Source organism: Sylvia atricapilla, chromosome 1 (genome assembly GCF_009819655.1).
Source record: "Sylvia atricapilla isolate bSylAtr1 chromosome 1, bSylAtr1.pri, whole genome shotgun sequence".
Classification (NCBI taxonomy): domain Eukaryota; kingdom Metazoa; phylum Chordata; class Aves; order Passeriformes; family Sylviidae; genus Sylvia; species Sylvia atricapilla.
Genome location: NC_089140.1, coordinates 116,087,123 through 116,108,855, shown reverse-complemented (window position 1 = coordinate 116,108,855; position 21,733 = coordinate 116,087,123). Strand labels below are relative to the sequence as shown.

Below are 21,733 nucleotides of genomic sequence, written 5' to 3'. Positions count from 1 at the left end.
GAGATTAATAATTTAAAACAGTAACTTTATGTTTTGACGTTCTAAATGCTATTTCCTTAATTACAAAGAAATACCACATCATGTGAGAAACATAAACTCTAAAATTCCCCTGCCACCACCATTTTTACTTCTATTAGATGTCCCAAATAAATTCAAATTACTTTTCCAACCCATTTTCATCCAATATTAAATTGTTCTTGTCCAGCAGAAATTCAAAACCTTTCTTCAGGCACTGACCAATGAGTCAGCTTGCACGTAAAACAGCAAACATATAATGTTGTCTTGAAAAGATTAAAGTTCATTGTAACCCTAAGAAAACACACTGTAAATTATAAGCTTATTTTTTAAATTACAGTCTAAATTATTTAAATATTTCAAATATTAGAAAAGAAAGAATAATCATTGTTACTAAAGAAATTTTACACCCTATTGTTTAACTTTCTACAAGAATATCTCTAACCTATGGTGTGACTCTTCCCTAGTTACTCTACAACTGCTGCCTCATGCAGTTCACAGGATGGATGAGACTTCTAGATTAAAACAGATCTAAAATACTATGACATTATCCTGATGACAAGACTCATGTTACCTTGAAAACTCGAGTACCGAAAAAGGAAAGACTATAAGGAGTGATGAACATAAGGAAAGATAAGTTATTTCTTCCTACCAGCCTCAACTCATTGTGATAAATTTCCCCCCCTCCCTCCCCAAGATGGGCTTTTGTTTTGTTCGGTTTTGTTTGGGTTATTTTTTCCATTTCTTTTAAATTACATACTAATTTCTTCCTAAGAGGGGTTTCCAGCAAAGGACTTGCCGTGGACCTTCTCAGAAACTGCTCAGCGGTGACTGCAAGAAAGCACCTACCTGGATAACTACTGGCTTCAGCTTCAGGGCAATACAGCCCATCATAGCACACACAAAGAAGCCCCAAATCCCATTACTTTCACTCTTCCCTCAGGCAACTCCCTACCCCTCTGCCCTGGTTTACTCATGTCAAATGGAGAATACACACTATAGGAGACTTTAGATGACGGATAAATTAGTGGTTGGTGAAGTTTTTTGGTATTATGATTAAGACTGCCATTTAAAAAGTTCATTTAGCTGTTTTTACAAAGCTGTTTTTTACTGTTTGTAGGAAGAGTGTGCCTGCTTCAAGGGATTCAGCAATATTCACTACCAGGTTTAATGGATAATATACAGTCAACATATTATCAGGCCATATCTCAAATAACAAAACTAAAGTAATTAAATAGCTACTTCAATCACAGAAGGTCTTCTGTGAGTAGAAGAAAAAGGACAGAGAAAACATGGTTGCATACACAGATTACATCCTATTATATAGGCATGAGGAGGAATACGTAGTGTCAGTCCTACTTCAGATCTTTTTCAACTATAACTTTGCAGCTTGCCATCTTCCCATAAACACAACCACTTAAATTTTGTGTTCTAAGTAACATAGTTTAACATTTTCTGTCACTTACTTAGTTCTTTTTTGATACTTACTTTCAAAAAGTATATATAAATGTTGCAACCAAACCTTGCCAACAGCAGATATAAGGCAGACTCTGCAGATGGTAACAAACGATTGCAGTTTTCCAATGCCCTCATCACATCCCTTTTTCAGAGCCACTAAAGCTTACAACATAAATACTGAGCTGGAGCTCCAAGTGTCCCATATTAAGTATGTGGGAAAACAACTAAAGAAGAGTTAAAAGCTGCTGTTGTTCCTAATATGCATGCATTTACTAAAATACATATATGCATTCAAACATTTAACTTTCAGTGTTTGTTTCTGATGATGTCAGACTACCTTCCCAAACTACACCTGTCTCCGTGTCCACTTTCCAATATCTTACAAAAAAATCAACGCAATCAAAAACCTGTCAAATCAACCCCAAAAACCAGCCTGCAGCAGGGAAAAAAAAAAAAAACCAACTACATGAAGCCAGTGCTCCCCTGGTTATATGCTCAAGAATTAATTTCTCCCATCCTGTCATGTAGAAGATACCCAGTCTTCAAGTTAAATAACTTCTATAAAGATAAAACACAATGCAAAGACAGGTTTTTCCTTTTCTCTCTTCTGTGTCTAAATAGAAAAGGAAAATAACCTGGAAAGTAATGATTCGTGCAATAGCTTTCCTACATTTTGTTTTCAGTACACTCCTAAATAATTTAGCAGTAATTCTAAAAAAGTCTGATTAACTAGCCTTTAAACACCTACGGTTGATCAAGCCACAGAATCAGAGAGCAAAAAGTACAATATATCTTCAGCAGTGATGCATTTTATACCAGTGACACCTATATATTACGAGAGAAAAACTACTAAAGATTTAATGGTGCCAATTAAAGAAGCCAAGAGTTTGCATGGCTCAATGGCTGAGTCATAGACCTTTTCCCATAATAGGTTCCATTATAGTCCTGAGCTCAAGCTGTGGGAAGAGGATTACAGATGAGTAAGAGGAATTAGTATTTTTAAATGTTATTGCCAAGGAAGGTGTCCTTTAAGCATTACACAGCTGAATGTCTCTCCTAGCAGTAGAGCAGCTTGTGCTTACTCACAGTTCTAGTTTTAAGTGAGATTCTCAGAATTGTGGACACCTTGCTTCCAAACACTAACAGAGAAATTAAGCCTATCAGTGTAGAGTCCTCTCTCTAAATTTAATCAGTATTTCATATGCATTTCCAAACTTGAAATATTTCAGTACTTGTAATTTTTGTGCCATCCTATTATCCCTGGTTTTTTAAAATTTATATATACTTACATAAAACAAGGTAAGACTGTGTAGCCAAAGACCAAAGCAGTTTGTACTTAAACCACAGGATGTCTGTAAACAACTGATGTGATGTACAATGAGGAAAAGAAAATTAAAATGTTCAAGTGCCTCTTAAGATTGCTTCGAGTAAACTTAGGGAAGTATTTGTGCCAGAGTACAACACTGCACAAAATTCTGATCATCCACATCAACAATTACATCTCAGACACGAGCACAGATTATCTTGAAGGAGAAGTCCAAATGGAATTTAACTTACTTTAGATAGATTGCTATTTATCAAAACACTGACAGATCCTAATACAGGAAATGAAAATAATTAAGATGGGCAAAATTGACACCAGAGCAAATTCGGCATGAAACTGGCATCTAATAAATTTAGGACAGTCAGATGCCTGTTTGAACATTCAAACTGATCTGATTTGGGTAAGAATTTCAAAAAACAGGAATACTGGAAGCAAAAGCCAAGTGCTCTTTAAGCTTGATGAGGTTTACAAAGCAGTTCATAAGATGGCACATGTGACAGCTGGAAGCTCAACTCAATGGCCCAGACAATCTTTACAAGTACTTTGCTTCTAATGACTGGGAACAGTAAAAATCAACTGCAAAATCTTGTTTACATTTTTAAAAAAATGCATTTTAACAAATTCAGTTTGGAATATGATGAACATCGAACATATTAGTTCAGAAAAGTGTTAAATATGCTTAGAAAAAATATTTATGTTTCATTTGCTAGGGGAATAAAGCATCTATTAAGTAGACTACTAGGGCTGGTAAAACAAGTTCCTGGTCACAGAAAGTCTAGCTTCAAACCTGAAAAAAGGTTGGCTACCCAAAAAGCTTTTATAACTACACTGGCCAAAATAGTCAGAAAGAACCCTGTAGTATTACCTGTTTCATAAGCCTGACTTCACACACATCTTTAAGTCATTACAGCTATAAATGTGATTGCTCAGATACCCCAAAGAAGGCCTTTGTGATTTCAAATGTCTGGTTTTATAATTTTTTTTTCCTTTGGTAAGTAATTGTCTTTGTGTCATGACAGTCATATAAAATGCAAAATATAAAATAGAAAGGGCTACTTATTAAATAAAGATGCCACAGCTCCAGTGTTCTTTTGCAGTAACTTTTCTATTCCCTGGTTTGGACAGTTTTCCCCAAACACTGAAGAAGTCCTTTTTATTTTCAAGTAGTCTAGACAATAGACTTGAGAAAAGCAGAAGTAGGCAATTTATTAAATTACTGATCATCCATCATTTGTTCATTCACACAGTTAAATCATTTAAGTATTGGTGATATACTTGTAAGGAGTGGGTTAATGCAGGAGAGAGTCAGTATCCAGTTGCTGGGCCTGTGTCTCAACCTGCCAACAAGAATTTTGCAACTAAAAAGACTCCCTAGAGAATTTCTCCTCTTCCTAATGCTGTGTTGGAAAACTTGTTCTTCCTCAAGATCTTCCTACACACATCTCTAATACAAGAGATCAGAATCAATGAGAATAAATGAAGGTAGAACAAATTCTTCCCTCAGAAAAAGAGGAATCTTTTCCATAGAAATTAGCCCATAGCTCCCAGCCCAGAAGTCCATGGCCTGCTTTGAGGGCTCTCCAGACCAGTTAATCAATAATGTAAAATCTCTTCTTCTATCCCCACCCATTGGGGCAATTGAGTGGTTTATAGAACTGTTTTGTTTTAGGATGAGTTTAATACAAACTGATGTAGAGATGCTTAGAAGAGACAGAGGGGAGTTTTTATCTTTTACACCTACTAGTAAGCCTTACACAGCTGATCACTGGAAAAGCAAGATAACCCGCAGGTCACATTTGAACTACTTACAACCCAAGTTTTCTTGGATACTTATTTTCTCCCCCACAATGTTTTCTGTGATTCACTTATGAATACAAGCTTCTACCTCTTCAGCAGCTACAACTCACAGAACACAAGTTAAAAGGAAAATACACTGATCAAGATTTAAGTAATTCTGCATTTTAACTTGCAAGAAACAAACTGGTGGTTTTCCAGCATTGAAGCAGGGCAGGCATTTTCACATGCACTGCTTGTATGCTTTTTATGTACCAGTCCCCACAGTTCTGCATGAGAATTTTTGCACCAAGCAGACATGGAGGAGCTTGCCCAGGATGGTGGGGGTGGAAGATGGAGGAGGTTTGTGGTCACCTCCATAACCCCAGGAGTGTTCTGCATAGTTCCACCCTTGGAAATGGAAACAGTGACCGTGTTTGTGTGACCCACCAACAAATTCCCACTGATTCAGGTTACACAAAGGTTATCTGATGGAAGAAGTTAACAGATATGGAGGGTACATATCACAGGCTAAAGCCATCTTTTTCTAGGTGGCTTACTAATACTGACCTGTCAAATTTGGGTAACTGTGGTTTCACACTGACACTTCCCACTACAAATTTTACAGTCCCCCAGAAAAGGCTCAGCTATGTCCAGTTCCCATCAAATCCAAAGCCAAATACAACACATAAAAAATATAGCATTGGTCTTTCCATGGCCTTTCCAAAAGAGGTGGCACTATACTATCCATAACTTTCAGGTGAGGTGTGGATACACCATCAGAAGCTAACAGAGAACTCCCTCCTGGAGAGAGAATAGAATGGCTTGGGTCAGGAAAGACTTTAAAGGCAATCTAGTCCAATCCCCCTGCAATAAAAGCAGGGACATCTTCAACTCAATCAGGCTGCTCATCCAACCTGACATTGAATGTTTCCAGGGATAGGGCATCTACCACATCTCTGGGGAACCAGTGACATTGCTTCATCACCCTTAGCATAAAAAAAAAGCCTTTCTTATACCTAATCTAGACCAGTCCTCTTTCCGTTTAAAATCATTGCCACTTGTCCTGTCTAGACAAGACCTGCTAAAATGTCTGTACTCATCTTTATTTTAAGTCCCTCCTTAGGTACTGAAGGCTGCAATAACATCTCTCCAGAGCCTTCTCTTCTCCATGCTGAACAACCCAAATTCTCTCAGCCTTTCCTCGTGGGAGAGGAATCCTAGACCTCTGATGATCTTCATGTTCTTCTCTGAATTCACTCCAGGAGATCTATGTCTCCCCTGTGCTGAGGACCCCAGCTGAGGATGCTGCACTCCAGCTGGGGTCTCACAAGAGCAGAGGAGAACTAAAAGAATCACGTCCTTTGAGCTGCTGGCCACACTGCTTTTAGTGCAGCCCAGGTTACAATCGGTTTTCTGTGCTGCCAGCACATTTTGGCAGGTCATGTGCAGTCTTTTATCCACCAGCACCTCCAAGTCCTTCTTGTCAGGGTTGCTTTCAGTCCCTTCAACCCCTAGTCCGTAAATGATACCCTGATGTAACAGCTTGCACTTGGATTTGCTGAACTTCATGAGATTCACACAGACCCATTCCTCTGGCTTGTCCAGCTCTCTCTGGATGGCATCCTGGACCTCATGTACATCAACCTCAACATCCAGCCTGGTGTCATCTACAAACTTGCTGAGGGTGCACTTGATCTCCAAAGTCATTGATGAAGACATTGAGCAGTACTGGTCACATTTCTGGGACAGGCAGTCCCTACACTTTGCTTTACACTGATATGCAACCACCATCATTTCAGACACCAGCCTGAGCAGATCCCATCAGAAGTGAGGTTTATGTTACACCATAGAATTTTGTTCTGTCAAATTTCCCTCTTCCCCCCTTTTTGTTTTTCTGTTGTCAAGGTCTGCAAGCTTCTAGTAGTGGACATGTAATTCTCCTAATAAACTTCCCACATGCATATTGTTGCTTATCATATAAACCTGCTCCCCTTAATCAACTTTCCCAGGCCACATAAAAGTAGCCTGCAAGGGTCTTCAGAGGTATAACCATGGTTTGGAAACACCAGCCTAAAGATATCTTAATAGATACACAAGTGATGCAAAACCAGAAGTGATCATCAGCAAGCAACTCTATTTTTCTTTTGGGGTGGGAGCAGTTCACCATATGGCCTTTTCATTGCACTATTTTGTTAACTTCAATATGACAAAGTGGTCATATGATCTTGAAATCACAGACTTGCTAAAATTCCACTGATGATATATTTGCTGCTAAGATCCATTTATGTCAAAGAGCCCAAGATACTTCTCAGATTCTGTAATCACAGCAACAAATGAGAATAGCCTTTGAATATGTTATGTCACAGGTAAGCCTTTCCCCAACTCCTGTAGTAACTGAACTAAACTAATAATTAAATCAGAATGTGTCATTAGAACTGGAGGGGAGGATGGAAAAAAACCCCCAAAAAAACCACAACAAAAAACTCCAAACAACAAGAGCCCCCCAAACAAATACACAAAATCAAACAAACAAACCCCAAAAAAACCCCAAAACAAAACAAAAACTTCACCAAAAATCCCACACTTCATTTTCTGTGGACAAATACCTACCTCATTTAGCAGTACCAACTGAGGTAACTCTTAATTTAGATTCTTCAACCAGTTTGATTAACATTGTTTTATGAAACACCTTATCTTTAGCATTCCTGCTCTAGACATTCTTTACACAACCTAAAGTAAAATGTAAAAATCCCTATAGGTGGATCTTAAATGAGACACACCTACAGCAATACCAGGGCTAGATTTGGGGTTATATTGTAATGTTATATTACAGCTGGAGAGCTGTGTCTAAAGCAACACTTTTAACTTACCCCTGACTGCCATCACAGTTTCTGAGTTACATTTTTAGGTGTTGCTGTACATGGAGTAGCAGGGAACTACAGAAACTCACTGCTGCTGCAGAGCACCACAAGCACACCCAACCAGAACACTGACAACGCTGACACCAACCAACCAACCTGTGTCAGTCAGCAAAAATTCCCCCAATCCCAGTCTAATACCATAGGTACAGTGTTATTTGGTTTTCAACGAGTTTTCCTGAAGTATTTCAAAGGAGGCTTGCAGAGAAGAAACACAACCAAGCAATCTTCCAGTATTGCAGGCGTGTCTATCTCTGATAACGCTTGCCTCAGCAGACATCTGCAAGATCCCATTAACAGATACAAATAGCAACCATAATGCATAAAGTTCTAGACCAGTTTTAATGACTGCGTATTTCATACACAGTTGTACAAGTAAAATGTGATGTCAACTTTTTAGGGTAAGGTGTCACTTTAAATTCAAACATGCACTGTGTGTTATAAAGCCTCCCACTATATTTAGCGACGATTGGCTGGTACAGAAAGATTTCTTCCAAAAATAAAATTCAGGACTTCATATCATCCAGTGCTCACATGTAAGGAAAATTACAGTATTATCACACTTATCAGAGTCTTGCAGGGCCAAAAAAGATATGAAATACCAGAATGCAAGTGGATGGAGGGCCATCTGGAGAGAAAGGAGATGTAAAAACAGAGTGGAAAAAACAAGAGTTCATATTGATCACTAGACTTAGAAAGTTTGTCATGAAGCTTGTTATGAGTCCTCTCTTCCCTTCCAGGAAAATTACATCAAAACATCTGTGGAACCATAAACTTTTCAGTCACTGCAGTCATGCTATTTTGTTTGTAGAAGCTACAGAGACATAACAGATTACAATTTAACTAGCACAATTAATATGGACTAATTTTTTCTGATTCAACCAATTAAATTGTTCAGTCCATTGTAAGAAAAGCCTGTTGTAAGTGGGTATACATTCCTTTTGGGAACTCTTGTATAGAATGAAAATTTCCTCTATGACTAAAATAACAAGAGTTTACATTTAAGAAAATATAAGCAAATTAGTATTTTAATATAAATATTTAAAAAGTGAAAATTGAAGCCTAAATAAATGTTTGGCACTCCCTGCAATGTAACAGTAATATATCAAAAGCAAATTTGGGTTTGCATACTGAGGAAAAAGTGTTGCATTCATGAAGACAAATATTAGCAATTTTCCAAAATTAAAATGCTAATAATATGCCACAGAAACCTGCCAAGATTCAGAAATCATGACTGGCAAGTTAGGATTGTGGACTTTCAGTACTTAAAGGGGGCCTTTAAAAAAAGAGCTTTTTACACAGGTAGATACGGACAGGGGAACAGGGAATTGTTTTAACTGAAACAGAGGATTTAGATTAGATGTTAAGAAGAAATTATTTCCTCAGGATGGTACAGAGGCACTAAACAGGTTGCAGAAGAACTTTGGAATGCCCCACCCATAGAAACGTTCAAGGCCAGGTTGGATGGGGACCTGAGGAACCTGATCTAGTGGGTGGCATCCACCCAGTGTCAATCCACTACAGCATCCCTGCCTGTGGTGGGGTGGTGGGAACTAGATCCTCTTTAAGACCACTTCCAATGCAAGTCATTCTATCAAGCCTGTGATTTCTTAACATTTAACTTCTACAGCAACAACTCATGCAATACGAACCCATTCTCAGAAGTTCTTAATACTTGTGCTTGCTCAGCATAATACAAGCGCTGCTGTTTCCTAAGCTTGGCTAACACAGTAAAACTGCTGAGGAGGAGTACAGGAAAGAGTTGCATCCCAGTCCTGGGAACTAAGGAATAACAAAAGCAAAGGAACAAAGATTCTCCCAGCCCAACAGTGAAAAATCAGAGAGCTCCACTTTTTTTCTTCCACATCTTGTATAACTGCACTGCTCTCACGTTAACCTCTACAAATTCCTACACAAGAAGTGGGATTTTCTGCTTTGAACTGTTAAAACTGGTTGTCTCAGACTACTTGAGCTGCACTCTTAAGCAAGAGCAATACTGGAAGGAATGACAGAAAGCAAGGAGGTGGCACATTTTAGAGTAACAGATACCAAATAACTTAAATTGGGGGTTTTATGAATTTTAGTTTTGAATAAATAAGAAAATTAATGGCCATCATCTCTATGTTCCTCTTCTTAAGCAGAGGCAACACTACTGTTTGCTACACCAACCTTGCCAGGAACAGAGAAAATTCTAACTAAGCAGGTAATGTATAAAGTACAGTAAAACCAAAAAGAATTATTTATAAACTTTGGAAAGAGCAAACCCACACTCAGATCACTTAGTCATCCTGTCTCTCAGCTCCATTTCCTCATAAAGAGGACTAAAAAAAATTAATCTGAGTTTTATTTCTAACTTGCCATGATTTTAAACAAATCTCTATGCTAAGGGGAAAAAAAAAGAAAAAAAAATCCCATTTAGTACTCAAAGAAGACAATTCATTAACTGACACTGGAAGCATCCTCAATATGACACACAATTAATGAAATTGTGCCAAGTTCCTTGGTGGAAAGGGGATGTTCTTTCACCTCTTCAATAACAAAGTAATTGCAAATACTTTGGTTGGAAAACAGCCCCACTTTTCTAAAAAAGAAAACACTCCTGAAACCAAATCAGTCATTAATATTTGTGTGGAGTAAGAGAGAAGTTGAAAGAAGTTGGAATGTGGCCTGTTTGTCACTAATTCAATAAAAAGAAAGCTTTTGAAGACTTTTAATGGAGGTTTTAATTTATCAAAATTTGAGGGAGGACTCAAGGGTTAGTTACTGAGGGCAGGTACTACAAAAACACAAGGTGTATAAGGGTATTAAAGGGCCTGAAAGCTCACTGCCAAAGGAAGAGGCAGTGCCCATTCTGCCCCAGCAAGTATTCCCACTCCTACAGCACCAATTTGGGTCATCTTGCGGTCACACAATGGAGAGCTGCCAGGAACATGACCTGGCCAGATAAGCCCAGATAAATTCAACAAATGATCAGGCAGGTTGATGTAAGAAAGCAGCAAAGGTTCTGTATCCCAGACCACAGCCACCTTCATCTGCCTTTTTTTTTTTTTTTAAGCAGATTAGATATTGGGAGTTACTGAGTTCACACAGCTATGTTGGGAAGCTGTCAGTGGGCTGTTTGCCCACAGCAGGGTGACACAAAGGTACACCCTGAAGCAGTGTGAAGAGCAGTAACAGGCACCACTGTACCAAATGACTGCCTCTGGCAAGGGCTCAAGAGGCAGGTGACTCAAGCAGAGAGAGGTGGAATGACTCCCTAAACTTTTCTGTCCCCATTGTGTTGGCCATTTCCTCTCTGTTGCCATTGTTCAGCACTGCTCTGTCAGATCAGCTCAGCCTTTGCCTGCCCCTTCCCTGATCACTGCTTCCTACTGTGCTCCCACCAGCTCCCAAGAAGCAGCTTCACCATCTTTAAACCACACTGGCAAACTTGAGAATATTTTAAAAAATATATATGTACAAATAGATGCTTTAACCACTCAAGGGTGTCAAACTTTGCTCTTTAGCTACCAAACTCTACAAGTCTCTTGAGAAGTCTATAAATATTTAGAGATAGCATCTCTAAAAAAAAATAAAAAAAAATAAGTGTTTTGTTTTGTTTTTTTTCCCCAAATCCAGACTACACTATCACCAGTATCATAATATAATTAAAAGAACTGAAATCCGAAAATTCAAAAGGGAAAAACACTGACTTACTGAACTGAGGGAGAAAACAACTTCTACAGACAAAAGTTAAAAATTAAACTTCAAAGTGATGGTGTCCCATCACAGTGGGAATTGACACTCCACAGGTTCAATTTGCTCCACAGAGGAAAAAAAGCAAGAACACTTATGCAAGTTTGTGACACTTGCATTCAAGATACAAGCAAGGGCAGGATACCTTAAAATAAATGGATGCCAAAAATTCCATGAGAAACAGAAGGACAGAATCCCAGGAGAAGGATCCATAGCAAAAAGGAAGGAAATTATTTCTTCACCTGCAACTTCTTGCTTATTAAGATTGCCACTGTATTTAATGAAACGTTAAAAAAAATTTAAAGAATTCAAGCATTTTCCTTTCATTTACCCTGATTTTTCATCCTTGTCTCTGTAAGTCAATGGTGAAACAGATATGAGGGTTTTTATTAGACTATCAGCTTTCAGTAACAAAAAAAAAAAGCTTCTCTGAAGCAACGGACTTAAATTTGTTCAAATAAATATAAAGTAGGACAACATCTTCAACCATGGGAAAATAAAATAGCAGTCATGTCCTACTGGAAGTGACCATCAGCAGTAGATAAAAACACAATACTGAAGTACTAAATAAGCAGCATAAATTTAGAAATTTTTCTAGTTAGGTGATCCCTCAGAAAATGCTAATGATTTCAGGAAACAATACACTCAGGTCACCAACATCTCACAGAAACTTTCAAAATACCCACACTGAAGAACAAGTTGGGTAACTCTTAAACCTACAAATCACTATGCTGATACAGACTTGTGTTTTCATGCTAATGCGACAAACTGGCTTTACCCAAAACTTCAGAGCAGTTAATTTAATGGCACAAACTATTTTCATCACAGTGAAATCGTGACACCTGAGGGAAGAAGTATTCTTGAAGCAGCTTGTCCCTCCTCAACAGTAAAAAAGACCAAAAAGTTCATAGCAAAACCACCTCAAAACTACAAATCTTTGGCCCAAAGGCCTATTCACTGAAAAATCACTGCAAGTACTTTATTTACAAAAGCACACACAGCCTTTGCAAGGGTGAGGAAGAAATAAGCCTTTAGATATGTTAATATTAACTGTTAGACTGGAATGTAACTGAGGAGTTTTAGAGTATGAACTTTTGTTGGACACAGCATTTCATAATAATTATTATATCCTTTGAGATATAATAATTATATCCTTTGAGTTCCTGCATGGGAACTCACTCACAGATGGATCAAGTTATCAGTGTAACAGAAAATTCTACTCCACAGGGGTGAAATAACTTCAACACTTCAGACCAAAGGTAGATTTTATGGGTTGTTTTTCTTTTTGTTGGAAGATTATAGTTAATTACATTGCTCAAATATAAGAATTCTTCAGAACCCCAAAGAAATAGAGCAGAAGCCTATAAACTTTTAAGAAAATAACACTGCCATCAACCTTTACTTTAATATGAATACTATGGATTTTCTCCCCTTCTTCTCTCTCATTACTATCCACAACTTCTTATTTTCCTATATTTTCTCCATATATATTATATAAATGCACACACACTCATGCTTATCTATTCATAAAAATAATATACAATTGTAGTTCATTAAAGTTCACTGTAAGTGGGTTCTTAATTCCATTTAGTCTGGCAGCTTCAAAAATCTTGCCAACATACACTGGTTTGCTGGTCTGTGAACACTTGAAAAAGGAAACTAGAATTTCTAGGGGCAGGCAGCCACGAGACTTTGCTGAACATGCATACACCGTACCCCAAAAGACCAGCTAGCAATCATGTGAAATAGCCTCTGCATCAAAACAGAAAGTACCCAATAGTGTTTCTAGGTTGCCCTTCTTTTTTTTTTTTTTTTTTTTTTTAATAAATTGGATTTGTTCTACTTATCAACAGGAAAATAATCAAAAAGTTAAACACTTGAGGGATTAAAAAGCCAGCAGCTCTCTCTGGAGATGTGGGAAATTGCTCATGAATATTATTTATGGGAATAATCCTAACTATTCAAAGTGGCATAATTTGCTACTATGTAAACTCACAGGAAACACTGAAAGAAATTCATGTGAAGACAGTAAGGAGTCAATCTCTTCTTACTACTCTAAGGCATTAAAACAAACACAGGCAAAAAAATCAACTTCATTTTAGTATTCCAGCAGAAACTGACTTAACCTCTACTTTCTGCCAGGTTAGAATACTGCATCAAACCAGTACAGCTGATTATAGTTTTCATTAATGTCCTTTTCCATTCAGGTATATCCAAGCACAAATTAAATCGAGGCAGCAACACAGAGTTTGAAACTGCAGGAAGGGCCTGTGAACGGGGTGACCCAGCTGGTGACTCAGCAGGACTTTCCCTGCCTCCTCCCCTGCAAGGGAGGGCAGGAAATTTCAAAAGAATGTGTTCATACCAAACACAGCTATGAGTTACGATTTAGAGCAAAGTCACATGCCCACAGATAATAAGGCCAGCAGAATAAACCTGGTAGTGAACCGGTAATACACACAAAATTAGTTCCTTCTCCACCAGAACCTGGACACTGCAACCCAGAATCCTTCAACACTGTTGGTGCCCATTGTTGAGCTCTCCCATTTAGTCAGGCATGGAGGCTATACCATACCTGTTTGTCATTTAAATACTCCTGTGTTTGACTATAAATAACGTCGCTCGCATTTGTGGAACATGATTAATGAACACGACTCGAAACTTCAGCCCACACAGTAGCTGTGGGTAAATAAGTTGTGTGTAACAACACACCCAGGACAGACTATTCTTGGCAAAAAAACCTCCTACACTTCCTCTATCACTAATAAAATGCTCTGAAAATAATGATATATAAGAACAACTGCATAGCATTAGGCCTCCTAAGGCCCGTCTAACCTGGTATCACCTCTGATAAAGTGTGCGGAAGAGGACAAGAACCAGACATGGACACAGGAGATGCAACCCAGTACCAAATTCTCAGTCACTTATGTATGGCACAGATCTGCTGAGCCAAATGTGGTGCCTTTATGTTATCAAATGATGATGCATTTTTCTGCGCAACATCTCAGAGATCAGCATCTTAATGTGCAGTTCTGAACTCACCACCTGACAACTTGCTGAATACCTAAAAAGAATTCAAGGAGACAAAACCAGGTGACATTCATCCTCTTCATGCACTTGTATCGCCCACAATTGAAGAGTGATCTCTCCATCTCTCTCCTTCCTACCTCCACTAAAACACTCCCCCCCCTACTCTGTGCTTTTTCAACCGCTGCTGTATTTTCTGAGGCTTGAGGAAGAGACAAAGAACTTCACAGCCCTTGCCTCACAGGTTTGTTCTCAGCTACTTTCATTACAATTGCTACTGATTTATTTCTTTACCTGTTATAGCTCATTTTCAGACAGCCGTATAACACCAAGACCTGCTCCTAAGAAGATGTTTTTGCCTGCCCTTTCACTGCCCAAGCACCACAGAAACATAAAATCATTTAGGTTGGAAATGACTTTAAGATGATCAAGTCCAACTGTAAACCCAGCACTGTCAGGTCCACCACTAAAGCATGTTCCTAAGCATGTCCCTAGGCACCACATCTATATATCTTTAAATACCTTCACAGATGGCAACTTTATACCTTCCCTGGACAGCCTGCTTCAATGCTTGATAGCCCTTTATGCGATGAAAATTTTCCTAATATCCAGTCTAAACTTCTCCTGGCCATGTCTTGACTCACACAACTTAATGGCCAAGCAACTGACTCCCCTATTATATTTTTAATTATTTTATTTCATTCTTATTAGGTTCTTCACCACATCTGCATTTGGTACTTTGCTTTGGGTATATTGCTTTTTATTGCAACAGCAGCAGCAAATTTTGCCATCTGACTTTTCAGTGTTCTCTGTATCATTTACGAGTATTTTGGAGAACACAAGCTCACACGCCCAACACAGATGCCTCCACTGTGAAAACAGGCAAGCTACTCCTGCTCTCTGCTTTGCCCCTTGGTGGATTGCTCTGCTACAGCAGAACCAGCCTTCCCACCTCAAGGCTCTTCCAAAAACCTTTGGTGAAGAGTGCTTCAAAGGAGGGCCTGACAAACCAAACACGCTGACCGAACATCCCAACACTGCAGTGCTTCTTATGGATCTATGAAACTCCACTGAAGCCAGCATCTCGCTGCTAACATGTCCTAATAACCATGTCTAGTTTTCAGCTATTAATCAAAACCAGATGAATTGTCAATCACCAGCTTCATCTCACAGCCAAAATAATTTGCATTTTCCACACAAAAAAAGAAATAACAAGCCTTGGAATCAACACAGCAATTTCTTTCAACTTAAAAGCAAAAGAACTTCACTTTCCTTCCAACATATCTAAAAAACAAAACAGTAATTTGGTTAACCACAAGTATTACAGCCTTCCCATGATAAGGCTAGCTTCAAATCACTGAAAAATAATTACCAAGATGACTTCTGTTGATTTTAAAGTACATAGTGATTTCCATTTTCACTGACTATATTCATCTTATTGATTCATTTTATACAAATAAAAACAAACCAGTCATTTAAATAACTGCTCTTCACTAAACAGTTTTCTGCCTACTGACATGAAAGGAAAACCATGACACAGGAGAACTACAACTCTGTATTCAGGCATAAGAGCAGGGGTTCCACACATCTGCATTTTTCCCCAGGGAGTGGGGAGGGGTTTTTTGTTGATTTGAACAATACTCATTTCATCCAAACAGGTTTCAAGGGGGAAACGCCTGCCTGTTAAGAGTTTCATTACTACAGTCAGGGTTCAAACTTATTACTTAAAGGGAAGGTACGTTAAAAGTGACTTTTACCAGATAAAAACTTAACCGAAATAAGCTAACAGAGAAGTTACTTGGCTTGCTACAACTGTCTGAATTACTGATTTTAATCAAATAACTGGAGTTATCATGTGGTTTTCCTCTAATTATTTCGTTTCAGCACTTACCTTTCTTCAAGCTATTCATTTGCAGTTCAGCACTGTGTAATGGGTTGGATAGCTCATTTAAGGTTTGAGCTGTCTGTGTTTAACCTCTTCACTGATTAAAGGGAAACAAACATTCCAAGAACATTTAACAAACTTGTGCATTTTACAAGTAAACTTCCTTCTCCCAAACCACCTTCTAATGCCAAAAATACGCTTACTGGATGGTCAGATGAACATGAGGGATTAATGCTGGTGAAGAACACCATTGCTTTAGGGTACAGTCCACCTCAAGTATTTCCTCCCACATCCTCACCATCCTAGTGAGACTGATTTTTGTTCCTTTACTGTCTTAAAAGCCTTAGTTACTATTTCCACAATTTTCTTTCCAGTTTTTATCTGCTAGATGCTTCAGCTCTCATCTTCTGAGTAAAAAACGTGTCTTGTACTTCTTTTTCTCATTCCGACCCTTTCTGTACCGACCTCTCTATGCTGTCATTACCTCCTTCCCAAATACCTTCTCATTCTCATTTTCTCCTATAGTCTTGAGTTCTCTCCTTTTTATCCTGCTTACCCACGCAGTTGGTAACAAGAGACATTGGCAAGAGCTGCTCTGTCAGACAGGAACACACAGCTCCACGTGCATGCAAGAGCCAAAAAAAAAGTTCTCCAAACAAAGTCTGTGTGGAGATGCAGAGAGAGGGCCAACACAGGCATATAAAATTTCCAACCAACTTTGAGGTAAGGCAGGGAAGAGAAAGATGGTCTTGAAGATACACTTTTGCCTCTTCAAGAGAGATTCCTCTTCTCTCAGACAGTGCACTTTTCCCTTCACCAGCTTACTCCCTGATCTCCCTCACAGGGTTCTCCCCCTCCTCCTCTCTTGCACGGGGAATGTGGAAGCCCATCCCAGCTGCTGAGCCGCTCCGTGCACCACTCCTTGTCAGCTGCCTCTCCACAGCGCATAGATGTGATTCCCAGGGTCGGCTCACGCTGCGCGGAGCAGCGAGCAGGAGCAGCCGGCAGGCAGCAGTGCAGGGGACAGCCGAGCAGCTGCTCTGCGCACGGGCCCACGACACTGCCCGGGACAGCTGTTTTCATGATTTATTAAACGTATTGGAACATCGTGTCATTACGACTGCATTCCAACAATTGTCTCCAAATATTTATGGGCAGAGCTACTTGGCGTTAATTACTGACTGATTGGAAATGAAATAAAATTAGTAAACCTTTGAAATCTTGACCACTAATTCATCTGGTACCAAAACCTGTTGAACTCTAACTGACTGAGTCAAAGGCAAACAATGGCAAATGTGGAGATTGCAAAAAGCACTTTTTCAGCTGAAGCTTAACCTACTAGCAGGTAGCCAAACGTGTTAAGCTACAGAGGATCAAGATGCTTTACCAATTTTAGCTTTTAATTGAAAAATTATATGGAAGCAATATATGGCAATCAAAACCTGGCAGACCAGAGCCTCAGTAAAATAAAATTTGTATTCTACTTAACATTTCACCAGAGCCTCGGAAGGTTTAATTTCAGACTGATTCACATTGTTGTCTTCTCCTTGCACAAACTGTTTCCCCATCACTTCTCAGTTTCACTACTTAGTGCTAAAGAAGTTCAAGCCAGAAATTTTTTTCATGTGTAACAATTTCAGCTTTAATTTAAAACCACAGAACATACCCTTAGGATTAAAAAAAAAAAACAACAAAAAAAACACCTTAGTTTGGCCAAAACAAGTACATTATAACACACAGTTCTTTCTCCAAGTTGCAAATACAAAAATTTAATAGTTTAAATGACAATTCTCACACGTACTTTCCATCTTCTCCCCAAAGGAATCAACATGAAAAAAAAAAAAATGTATTCAGCTTGTCCTGTTGTTGTATCACATTTTGGTTTATCCAAAATGTTATTGTACAAAAATTACCATAAGGACATTAGAAAGATACCTGAACCTCATTTTACCTTTAGCCTCTGTACACCAAAAAAGCCACGTAACCAATAACAAATAAGGGAGTTGAACAGAGGGAACTGTTTTGAAACCAAAGTTCTTGAGTATCCTGGAAAGCATTTACAGTCATTTAAAACATTTTCTACTAATTGGAAGTAGCTTACCTGAAGGACAGGCACTTTTTGTGGCGTGTTTTGTGGTGACTGGTGAAGCTGTGCCCAAGGCTGATGATGAGGATGTGGGGGTGGTGAAGACTGATGATGTATCCCTGGATGAGGCTGCATGGGAGGACAGGTTGGCATTTGCTGTTGAAAAGACTGCTGTTGACTAGGAAGCTGCTGGCCAGATATTAGTCGCTCTTGTATTGCTTGTGGATCTGCAAGGCCAACACCTGGACAACCATTTGGTCTCATGTGCCCACCCATCTCCCGTGGTGCTGAAGACATACCCATAAATGGACGATTCTGTTGCATGTTTCTGGGGCCCATATTCCTTTGTCCAATTCCCATGGCACCAGGGGGCTGGTGTGACGGCTGAGGATGGGGTATATTTGGGTAACTGCCAACTTCCATTGGTATTCCAGCACTACCAGGTCTAACCTGTGGAGGAGGTGTACCTGCTGGATTACTCATTGCTTTCATAGGTGACATGGGAGGTGGAGAGGCATAAGTTCCCTGAGGCTGTGAAGGGTGCATAGTTTGCGTGTTCATTTGGTTAAGTGAGCCACTAGGGTGGATGGGCTGCTGGTGCATTAGTCCTTGACCACTGTTTGATGGAAATCCGACAGCATTTGGGTATCTTGGTACAGACTGATTCATTGGAGTGTTATTTGTAAGGCCTAAATTCTGATTCATCCCTGTATTATTAACTAATCCCTGATTAAGGTTACTGTAAGGATATCGAGAATACTGCCCTGAGTTGTTTATAGTAGGTGAGGGTACCGTCTGGCTCCGAGAACTAAAATTAAGTGTTTGCGGCCTAACAGCACCCTGCTGGGGAGGATTAGGGGAGAATCTGGGACTGTGGGCTACTGATTCCCCATGGAGAGCAGTAGGGGGATGGTGGTGAAATTGCTGGACTGAGTGTCGCAAAGAAGGTGCCATACTGGGATTCTGCTGGGGCACATGAGACAAGTGGCCAGGTCCTGAGGTGGCAATGAAAGGGTTTCCCTGATTGAGGCCTTCTTGGCCTTGAGAAAACTGGTTCATCCTCTGCTGCTGTGGCTGACCGTGCTGCTGCATTGAAAAATCACCACGAGCCATGTAGTTTCCCATCTGCTGCATGTGCTGAGGATGGCCCTGCCCAGGGGGTCCGGAGGGCGCCTGTGGCGGCTGCGTCGGTTGCGGCTGCTGCTGCTGCTGTTGCTGCTGGTACGGTGCTCTTATCTGGTCTGGCACTTGAACTGCCCGTGGTCCCCACATGGAGCCACTGTCTACAAAGGGTTGCCCGTGTCTTTCGTTCTGCATGCCGGGGTAGACTCCCATCTGACCACCAGCACCGCTGCTGTGAGGAACCTGAGGAACTGGAGGGTTGTGATACTGCGAATGAGGAGATGCTATACCATTCCCAGGGGCATTGCTTATCATCCTGTTCGGCTGATCCATCAGGTGCATTTTCTGCTGTTCGTACTGATTATAGTGATCAAAATGGGTCAACTTGGCTTGGTTTTGATTTGCAGGAGGATGATGAAGAGATGACTGTAAAGGGGGAAATCCTTGATCCATGGGCATTTGCTGACCCATAGGATTCACTGTATTTTCAGGATATCCACATTCTCCAAGACCTTCCAACCCTTCACTGAAAATATTCCCATCTTCTCCAAACAGACTCATCATTCCTGGATCTGCCATCTTTTTTCAGCACACAGCTCCTTGGAGCTACAACCAGAACGTTAGTCTGTGCTTCACCTCAGTGAGGTGTTTTGTCCTCAAAGCCTTTAATCCTCAACTAATCTCCTTCATGTCATTCCATATTTCCTTAATTCTTTTGGACCACGCAGTGTCAGGCAAAGTCTGGTTACTGCTCCTAGAAAAAGAAGGGGATGGGGGAGACAGAGAAGAAGATATTGAAATAAGTAATGTCAGGCAACATAAAGAAAACATACTTGACTGGTTTTTAAATTGCTAGCTAGTTTCAGCCCCCTGAAATACATCTTAAAAATCTATTTCACATTACGAAGGATTCATTAGCTTTATCCAAAGCTTTATTATGATAGAGAGTTAGGAAGCAAGCAAAACACTAGCCTTAACCTTAAATTAATCCATTCACTAGACTTCCTAGTGCTCCTTTCTTGGGTGGAACAGAACAAAAGAACACAACACGCAGCAGCAGCAGCTGCCACAGCAGGTAGGCAGATGTATGAATATAGCCGAGCAGCCCATCTGCTGAACTAAAGCCCTGAAAATGTTCTAGTTACCAACAGCCTGTCCTTAACCTTATTCCCTTGAGCTGTGTAATCAGATGAGCAAGCAGAAGCACCAGGTCCTACGATGAACTAAAGTTAGTTATAGGCACAACAGATTTTTCAAATGGTGGTGACCCACTAAATACAGACCAAACTCCAAGACTTAGCCTTTAGAAGGGATTTTTTTTAACCCAGAGTATCTTATTCTAATGAATTTGTAAACGAAAAGACGCAGTGCTTCTTCCCACTTCAGCGAAACTGTGTGTCCGGTTTGTGTAAGAAAATCAAATTTAAAAGCTTCATTGTATGATAGGGTGGATTTCTCAATCCTTACCCTAATTTCCTTTATGATGGTAACACAAAATAATATCATTGGAGTTCATTACTCATCTCCAGGTTATTATGCTACTACTGCAACTACAGCACTTTGGAAGACCACACTGATGTTTTGTTGTCTCCAAACTTGAACACTCATTCAAGAGAATTAGTGATGGGAAAACGACTTAACATAAAGCTAACATTTGGACTTTGGGAATAAAAAGCAAAAAGCAACAACACAGTAAGAGAGCAGATTCAGAAAAGTTCTCATTCAGGTTTTCCACAGGGAAGACTGGTCTATTCCAAATTGTGTTCCCCACCCTCTTTCCACAAGAACTCCAAAGATTTGTTTGGATCCATTTTTTAGGAACAAAGGTAGTCTAATGCTATTTTATCTATTCTTTCTAAAATCAGAATATTAAACACTGGGTCTTACATGCAAAATACACTTTAAAACAATAGCCAAGGGAGCCCATACACTTAGCAAGTAAAACTATTTTTGTATCTTGGTTGTAATTCAGTGGTGACTCTACTTGCAGATACCAACTGCCCTTAACCAGGAATCAAAGTAAAGAAGATTTACAAGTTTATGTTTTCACATCTTGCATTCTGTTATGGAGGAGAGATGCTTTCAGTTGCTTTGGACACAAAATGCCAGACCGGACTCTTTGACTGAATGTGATTTGTCCCAGACAAGTTTTAGGGAGAAAATATCAGCACATGTATTACCCTTCCTGTAGCCACTGTCAAGAGGACCTTCTACAGTATGAAGCAGAGGGCAAGAGGAAAGGCACAAGCATTTATCACTCCTCTTAAAATAGCATTTGAATGTCACCTTTAAAACCACACTCTTAAATCTCTTTAGTGCTTGGCTGGGATATTAACACTTCCTAAATCACTTGGAGGTAAACTCCTATGAGCCATCTTCCTATCTCT

General features: G+C 39.6%; 1 protein-coding gene across 6 annotated transcripts in view; it reads right to left on the bottom strand.

Annotated features, from left to right (window-relative positions):
- Positions 1-21,733, bottom strand: part of CHD7 (chromodomain helicase DNA binding protein 7) — a 131,151-nt gene that overhangs the window by 69,571 nt on the left and 39,847 nt on the right. For all 6 annotated transcript variants that reach the window (XM_066331634.1, XM_066331623.1, XM_066331656.1 and 3 more), the window contains one exon: positions 18,240-20,100. In XM_066331634.1, coding sequence (XP_066187731.1) covers positions 18,240-19,925 — 1,686 coding nt within the window. In that variant the 5' untranslated portion in view covers positions 19,926-20,100. The remainder of the gene's footprint in view (positions 1-18,239; positions 20,101-21,733) is intronic.